At 38.0% G+C, this 8,946-nt stretch overlaps 1 protein-coding gene across 1 annotated transcript in view; it reads right to left on the reverse strand.

The window, feature by feature from the left end:
- NME8 (NME/NM23 family member 8) overlaps positions 1-8,946 on the reverse strand; it is a 34,241-nt gene that overhangs the window by 5,546 nt on the left and 19,749 nt on the right. The window contains exons 10-12 of the mRNA XM_015571265.1: positions 8,193-8,362; positions 3,281-3,425; positions 2,515-2,622 (exon numbers count right to left, since the gene is read on the reverse strand). Of these exons, the coding sequence (XP_015426751.1) occupies positions 2,515-2,622; positions 3,281-3,425; positions 8,193-8,362 (423 nt within the window). The remainder of the gene's footprint in view (positions 1-2,514; positions 2,623-3,280; positions 3,426-8,192; positions 8,363-8,946) is intronic.

Consider the following 8,946-nt stretch of genomic DNA (forward strand, 5'->3'; position numbering starts at 1 on the left):
ATCCTGATAATGGAGATTGACAGATAACTGTGAATGGAGGAATGGATGCCCTAGCAGGGTGACAAAGCACAGAATCCTGATCACTAAATAGTATCAAGCACTAAAGATGGCATCTGACTCTACACCAAAGATACCGAACTATCAACTTCAAATCCAGGAGAAACTGCAGTGGAACCTTCCCAGTGAGCAAGAGCAGCAACAAAGGAGGAGCCTACAGGACAATTCTGTGTGTAAAGAAGCAGTAGAGCGCTAGCTGGTTTGGCTCTGTAGATAGAGCATCGGCCTGTGGACTGAAGGGTCCCAGGTTCGATTCCAGCCAAGGGCACATGCCCGGGTTTTAGGCTCGATCTCCAGTAGGGGGCATGCAGGAGGCAGCTGATCAATGATTCCCTCTCATCATTGATGTTTCTATCTCTCCCTCTCCCTTCTCCTCTGAAATCAATACAAATATATATTTTTTAAAAAGAAGAAGCAGAAGGGAGGCTGATGATCCTGGACAATTCATGTTGGGTTAGATAATTAGACTGGTTCTGTTTCTGTACAATGGATAAATATATATCTCTTGCATGAATTGTTGCTTGATGTTTTTTGTTTCCCCCTTTTTCTGTCTTTATCTGTCTATGTATGTACCTATGTATGTACGTACGTACGTATGTATGTATGTATCTATGTATATTTTAACAGAGGAGATGCTCACTGTTCATTGTATTTTCTGCCCTTTACACGCACTTTTGAGTAGCCAATCCTCAAAATCCAGTGATGGTGAATAGTGTCCCTTCCTGTTTATTTAATAGGGTGACATCACTGGAAACTTGGCTTTCTAGCTTCAGCTTTAAGACTCTCTTTGTGCCTCTCTGGTTTCAGTGACCCATTTTTGATTTATCCAACTTGACCTTCCCACTCAGGCCTTGACGATTCTCACACCCTGATTTGGAGATGCTTGTGGCCGAAGTTCCTTGGAGCCTGTGCTTGCCAGGGATGGGGAATCTGCACAATGGTTGACAAAACAGTTTAAATGATCACCAGCACTCATACCATTCAAGGCAGAGGACTACAACCAGCCCCTCTGTTATGCTGCTAGACATGATTATTGAAAAAAGTGCGTGTACATTTGTAAGTGTGAGTGTATGCATGTGTAAGGATAGCATAGAGGGGCTACTATATTTATCTTTTACCAAAGTGACCGTATTTCAGATTAAGCAATGCAGAATGCAAAATCTGCTACTTGCGTGCAGAAAAGGGACAGAGCTCTGTTGACAGTTATCTCTAAAACAACATGAACGACCTGGGTGGAACCAATGAAACTGGAAAAGGGGAACCATTCAAACAGAATGGTCAGGGTTAGTTGCAAGATAGGGATCATTAGGGCTCTGGATGGGAATCCTCACAACTGTGGGGTGGGAGAGGCAGTCAGTCGGAGCTTCCCCTGGAGGAAACGTCCCTGTGCTGCTGTACTCCCTCCACACCTGGAACCACCATTGCTAGAAGAGTGTGCCTACAGGCGTAAGCTTTGTGTTGAGAGTCGTTCCTCTCTCTCTAATGCTATGCATTGAATTCTGTGCAACATTTCACTAAGAGGACCTAGGACACTCTGCTCACACCATCCACAGTGGTCAACCCACATTATCCTTGATAGTTATTTTCTGGTACAGGAGCAAAGACCTAAGTGAGCAGGGCTAAATAGGGGATAAATGGTGCCCACTCAAGACAAGTCAGGTTCAAGATATCCTGCCCAAAAGAAGATTATTTCAATATTTATGTCAATGATGTTTCGTAAAGTACTGTTATTGTGTAAACAAATGTGCCTAGTCTGCTGTGCCTGATGGAGCACCTCTATTCTTGCTCACTTGAAGCAGAGCCTTTCCTCCCTATATTGAATCCTGCTCTGCAACTGGCACAGAGAATTCAAGCAAATTGCAATTCAGGTCATTTCCATCAGCTCCCTCCCAAGAATGTAGATGCATGAGAGACTATCCACACCCCCCAGGTGATAGCAAGCCTAACAGTTAAAGTTAAAAATATTTACAGGGTACCCCCTATGTGCCAGGTAGCATACCATGTGTTGAATCGATTGCAAAGTTTAGTTGACTAACTTAGTAACGGTTCCTGCCAAAGTAGAGACTACATATTAAGTCAGTCATGATTGTCTTGAAATGACAATCATGATCCACTAAAGAAGCTGAAGCTGCCATCACACCCTTCTCAAAAGAATTTCTCCTAAATAGTGGATGGGGTTGCAATACCTGCCAAGAGTTGGCCTTTTGCCTGGGTACCCATCACTTACTTCCCAGTTCCAAACCAAACAGCCCACAGCCTTCTCTTGCAAAACCTTGGCAGTATTCGGGATGGCCCTGGGCTAGGCCTCCAGCCGATAGCAGTCCACTCTGACCCAGGAAGAGCAGCTACCCTGAGAACCTCCTTTGAACTAGAACTCTGGTTCCTATGTCCCATATCTAAAAGGGAATTCAAATGGCTCCTATGTAAACAGTTTGGGGCCTATGATATGAATCCAACCTGTTTGGAAGATATCTTTTAGCTTCTCCAACAGTACTTGGTCCAATTAACTCTTTCCAGTGTTGTAAAGAATTTTCTCTCACTAAAACAAGAGCTAGAGATGGACCACTGTTAGAAAATTAAAAACAAAGTTAATAAAAGTCTGACTCAGTAGCTAATTATATAGAGATAATACAAGTATATTTGTTAAATAGACTACAAAAAGTCAAGATGACCCTTTTACCGAATCTAAAATTAATTTCCATCGGTGTATTCTTAAAAGCACATTTATAAAAGGATGAAAGCAGAGAAATGAAAGGGGAAAGGAGACCTTGGTTCTAACACAATGGTTCCTATATTGTTCCTATCCTCCTGCTGGATTTCAGCCCCAGGCGTTATTTCACTTCCGCTTTCAGAAACCTGACAGATTTGTAGCATCTCCTGCCTCTCCTAGATCTTTAGATTACCAAAGCCCTTGAGAGTCAATCAGTTTTCTCTGCTTGGAATTGATGACGTTGCACACCCTGGATTCCTGGCATTTAACTCAACTGGACTCCAGCCACTTCACCTGGGGTATTTCCATTGCTCCAATAACATTCCAGGAGGACTAGACAAGACGGACAGTTGACGGAGAATCGACATGGGAGGGAGACTCGCTCAAAAAGCAGACTCAGCGCTTGTTTACAAAATTGAGAGGCTTGGCAACTTGAGCAGCAAGGTTAAGAGGAGATTTAAATAATTCAAAAATAAATCAGACTGTGCTTTCTACACCTGAAATTTATTTTACCTGGTCATGTTTTCTATCACCTTTTCATAATAAGTTTCATTTTCATATTCCTTGCACAGTGTTCGTGCCTCTTCTTCTGATAATACCAGTGGCCTTTGCATCAGTATATTAAAGCCTTCATTTTGAATAATATTCAAAACATCCTCTAAACAAAAAGTAACATGAAAAGTTTTAAATTGCTAGGTTAGTGGTTATATACACAATATAGAATATATTATCATGGGGACACATAATGCATTTTATTCTATTATGAAATTTAAAAACTTGCAAAAATAGTTCATTAGATTTTAATTTAAGGTGAACAATACTCTTAACATATTAAATTATAATGGTATTTCCAATTTTACATGACATAAGAATCATACACACACACACTGAAGTTCTCATTAGCAAATATTTTCTATACTATATGCTTTCTCTCTAAGACTGGTGTCAAGGCAGGTCTCTCACCTCTCACTATTTCTATTGACATCAGACTGGAAAAACTAGTTAATGAAATAACACAAGAAAAGAAAAGAAAGGGTATACAGATAGGGAAGGAGAAAATAAAACTGTCTTTGTTCATAGATGATATGATTGTCTATGTAGAAAACCCAAAGAAACAACAACAACAAAACTCCTAAAACTAATAAGAGACTATTATAGCAAAATTGCAGGTTACTATTAACGTACAAAAGTAAATGACATTCCTATATACTAACAATGACATTGGAATTTGACATTTAAAACAACACAATTTACATTAGTACACAAAAAAATGCATCCTAGCCAGTTAGACTCAGTGGATAGAGTGTTGGCCCATGGACTGAAGGCCGTGGGTTCAATTCTGGTTAAGGGCACGTACCTCATTTGCAAGCTCGATCCTGTGCCCCTAGCATGTGTGAGAGGCAACCAATTGATGTGTCCACAAGTTATTTTGTGGATATGGATATTGAAAAACTGATTCTAAAGTTTATATGGAAACACAAAAACCCAGAATAACCAACTCAACATTGAAAGACAAAAACATTTTTTGAGGACTGATAACTACCTACTTCAAGATTGACTGTAAGACTACCATAATCAGCCCTGCTGGAGTGGCTCAGTTGGTTGAGCGTCATCCCATGAACTGAAAGGTCGCCAGTTTGATTCCTGGTCAGAGTACATGCCCAGGTTGCAGGCTCGATCCTTATTTGGGAGTGTTCAAGAGGCAACTGATTGGTGTTTCCCTCTCACATCAATGTTTCACTCCCTCTCCCTCTCCCTTCCTCTCTTTCTAAAAAAATCAATTAAAAACATTTTTAAAAACTACTGTAATCAAATTAGTGAGGGATAAGCAAAAGAATACACACATAGATCAACAGAACTGAATAGAGAACCCAGAAATATACCCACATGAATATGTCAACTGAAGTGTGACAAATAAGCAAAGGTAATACAGTGGAGCAATGATAGTCTTTTCCACAAATGGTGCTGGAACAATTGGACACACACATGCAAAAAAAATCAACCTAGACATAGACCATATACCTTTCATGAAAATTAAATGAAATGGGTTATAGTCCTAAATGTAAAGTTCCAACCTATAAACTTTCTGCAAGATAACAGAGAAGAAAATACTGATAACCTTTTAGGGTTTAAATTGATTTTTTAATTTAAACACTGAAAGAGCAATAAAAATACCTGAAAAGTTGGACTATATTAAAAACAGAAACTTTCCAGTAAAACACACTGTTTAAGAAAACACAGAGCCCAGCCCTGACTGGTTTGGCTCAGTGGATAGAGCGTCGGCCTGTGGACTGAAGGGTCCCAGGTTCGACTCCGGTCAAGGGCATGTACCTCTCTCTATCCCTCTCCCTTCCTCTCTGTATTAAAAAAAAAATCAATAAAATATATTTTAAAAAAACAAAAAACACAGAGCCCAAAACCTAGAAAAATCTTTGCAAACTACAGATATTAAAGAACGTGCATTCACAATATGCAAAGAACTCATAATTCAACAATAAGTAAACAAATAACTCCATTAAGAAATGGGGGGGGAAAAAAACATCTGAAGAGACATCTCACCAGAGAAGATATAGAAATAGAAGTTAGCATATGAAAAGATGCTCAGCATCACGTCATTAGGCAATTGTGAATTGAGACAACAATGAGATACCATTACATACTTATTAGAATAGAAAAAACCTAAACAACCACCTGCACAGCAACAGAAGCTCTCACTACTTGCTGTTTAGAACTGAAAATGGTACAGCACTTTAAAAGGCATTTGACAGTTTCTTACAAAGCTACACATAGTTTAACCATTTGATCCAGTATTCAGGCTCCTAAGTATTTACCCTACTGAGGTGAAAACTTATGTCTACACATGCAAAAAATCATGTATTAATGCCTATTTCAGCTTTATTCATAATTGCCAAAAACTGAAAGCAACCAAGATGTCCTTCAGTAGGTAACTGGATACACTTTGGTACATCCACAAAATGGCATATTATTCAGCAACAAAAGGAAATGAGCTACCAGGTCACAGAAAGACATAGCGGAATCTGAAATTCATACTAAGTAAAATAAGAGGCTGCATACTATATGAATCCAACTCTTTGACTTTCTGGAAAAGGCAAAACTATAGAGACACCAGAAAGATCAGTGGTAGCCTAAGGATAGGAGGATGGAAGGGATGAATGACTAGGTGACTCCATTCTGTATGATACTGTAAAGGGGATACATGATATCATTTATCAAAACCCATAGAATGTGCAAAATAGAAAACTTTAATGTAAACTATGGATTTTAGCCAATGACAGTGTCAGTATTCATTAATTTTAAAAACATATCACAATAATATGTTAATAGGAGAAACTGTTAAGCATGCATATTGGAACTTTATACTATATTAATTTTTCTATAATTTTATAGCTGTCCTAGTTTATAAAAATCTATTCATTTAACAAGTATGTAAATATTAAGAAATATTTTAAAAGGCAAACAAAACATTCCAAAGAAGAAAACTATAGGACCAGATAGTTTTGCTGGTAAATATTTAAGAAAAATGTAATATCAATTATACACTGTTTCTTCCAGAAAATAAAGAAGAGTGACAACTCATTTTATGAGGCCTGCATTATGCTGACACCAAAACCAGGTGAAGATATTATAAGAAAAGAACAAATAATTCTCATGAATATAAGCATGAAAGCTCTCAACAAAATATTTAAAAATCCAATCCGGAAGTATGCAAAAAGGACAATATACAACAATCAATTGTGATTTATCTGGAGAATGCAACACTGCTTCAACATTCAAAAATCACAGTAATTACCTTATTATCAGACTCAAGGAAAAGTAATCATCATGGTAGTAGACACAGAAAAAATGTTTGAGAAAATGCAATATCCATTCATGATTTTTTTTAAATCCCCAAACTAGGAATAAATGGAAATTTCCTTAATTTGATAAAGGATATATAGCACTAACATTATACTTAACTAGAGGCCCAATGCACAAAATTCATGCAAGAGTAGGCCTTCCTTCCCCTGGCTGCCAGCACCAGCTTCCTTCTGGCACCCAGGACCCAAGCTTCCCTCGCAGGGGAGGCCCCCCACCACCACCAACATTGTTCGCCCCACATGCTGGTGGCCTGGGCCTCCCTCTGTGGGGCAATCATGGGGCAATGGCCGGGCCCCCGGCCAATAGCATTGCACCCGCCTTGGCTGGCGTGGAGCCAATAGTGTCATAGCGTGGTCCTGGATGGTCATCTGGATGGTGGTCCAGATGGTTGTTCCGCTGTTTGGCTGTTGGGTCGATTTGCATATAACACTTTTATATATAGGATGGTAAAAAACTGAATGCTTTCACTATAAGGTCAGGAACAAGGCAAACTTGTCTAGTCTCACCTCTCCTAGTTAACATCATACAGGAAGTTCTAGCCAGTCAGTCCAATGATGCAAGCAAAAGGAAAAATGGTATACAGATTGTCTTGATTTTCAGTGTTATTATTGTCTACATCAGTAGTTCTTGGCCAGAAATTCTATCCCCCATGAGTGCATTTGACAATGTCTGGAGACATTTTTTGTTGTCACAACAGGGAGACATTTTTTGGTGAGAGGGAAGATGGGGGTGCACAGGGATGCTACATCTGATGAGCAGCGGCCAAGGGTGTTATAACCATTTTACAATGCACATGACACAGCCTCCCTCAGCCAAAAATTATCAGTTATCTAGCCCCAAATGTAAGTAGGTCTGAGGTTGAGAAATCCTGGTCTGCACAGACATTCCCTAGGAGATGACATCAAAGATTCTAACACTGAGTTCAGCAAGTCAGAGAATACAAGGTCAATATAAAGTATTGTATTTTCATACACTAGGTATGAAAAATAATAGTGTGAATGTATGGTTTGTGTTCTTACTCTGCATTTCACTCTGCCATGTGAATATGGGAGTAGGTTAAAAATAATTAGCACTTTTTAAGTGTAGGCACTGTATTTATGTTTTCTTATTTTCATCTAATATTTTTGTTCTTTTTTTAAATTTTATTTTCTTCTTTTTCAGTTAGAGTTTGCATTCAATAATATTCTCTATATTAGAAGAAAGAGACTTGATAAAGCATCTTTTTCAATTCATACTATTAATGAGGGGGTGACCCAAGCTTTGAGGTAAGGCATTTCAGAAATGAAAACTACCAATTTTTATTATATAATAATTCCTGTCACTTTAAAATCTTTTCTACAACATTTATAAGCTAGAAAATACTTTGTAACCTCTTTATTGAAAATTGTTTTGTTATTGAAAATTAGTAAATTAATATTAACTAAATTTCTTACTTTAGGTGCTTTTTCTTCAAAGTTAAGTCCTAAAATAATATATTTTAATGTAATTACACTAGGGTTTATTCAAATCCATTTATGAAATAAACAATTTGTACCTTATTTCTTACCTTTCTTTTCTTGAAAGAGATCTGGTCGAAGTAATGCCAGTGTCTTTTCTAATTTCATGTTTTTAAAATCAGGGAAGAAGATATCAATAAGCTTATTAACATTATCTACATTCTCTTCAACATCACAAAACTGACGTATATTTTCTTTAACCAGATATTCTTCTAAACTGCTGAAATTCAAAATATAATTTAAGATTATAAACTGAAGTTTAATAGCCGTGACAGAGAGTTAACTGATAATATGTTTACAAATAATTCAGAGTTTAATGAAACAAATAAAAATTTAATTTCAAGTGGCTGTTATTGGAAGTGTATACATACAAAGACCTGGCATCCAGAGATCGGCTACTAACCCAGAAACACCGTATCTGGGACAGCGCGACTACGTGGAACCCTGCTTCTCCTCATGGAAAGCAGAGAGAGAACTACATAACCAAACACCTGGAGAAGAGCGATCATGAGGAGACCAAGAACCAGCCCGCATATGAAAGTAAAACAGGCATCGCCAGAAAAGCAAGTAAACGAAATGGAGGCAATGGAGGCAAGCAACCTGTCAGAGAAAATTCAGAGAAATGGTCATAAGGTGGATGAAAAGAATGGAAGACAAATTCAACAATATGTGTAAGAACCAAGAGGAAATGAAGAAAAACCAAGAAGAAATGAAAAATTACATCACTGCTATAAAGAACACAATAGAAAGCATCAACAGTAGACTAGAAGAAGCAGAGGACCGCATCAGTGAGCTAGAAGACAA

The sequence above is a fragment of the Myotis davidii genome, unplaced genomic scaffold (assembly GCF_000327345.1).
Source record: "Myotis davidii unplaced genomic scaffold, ASM32734v1 scaffold125, whole genome shotgun sequence".
NCBI lineage: Eukaryota > Metazoa > Chordata > Mammalia > Chiroptera > Vespertilionidae > Myotis > Myotis davidii.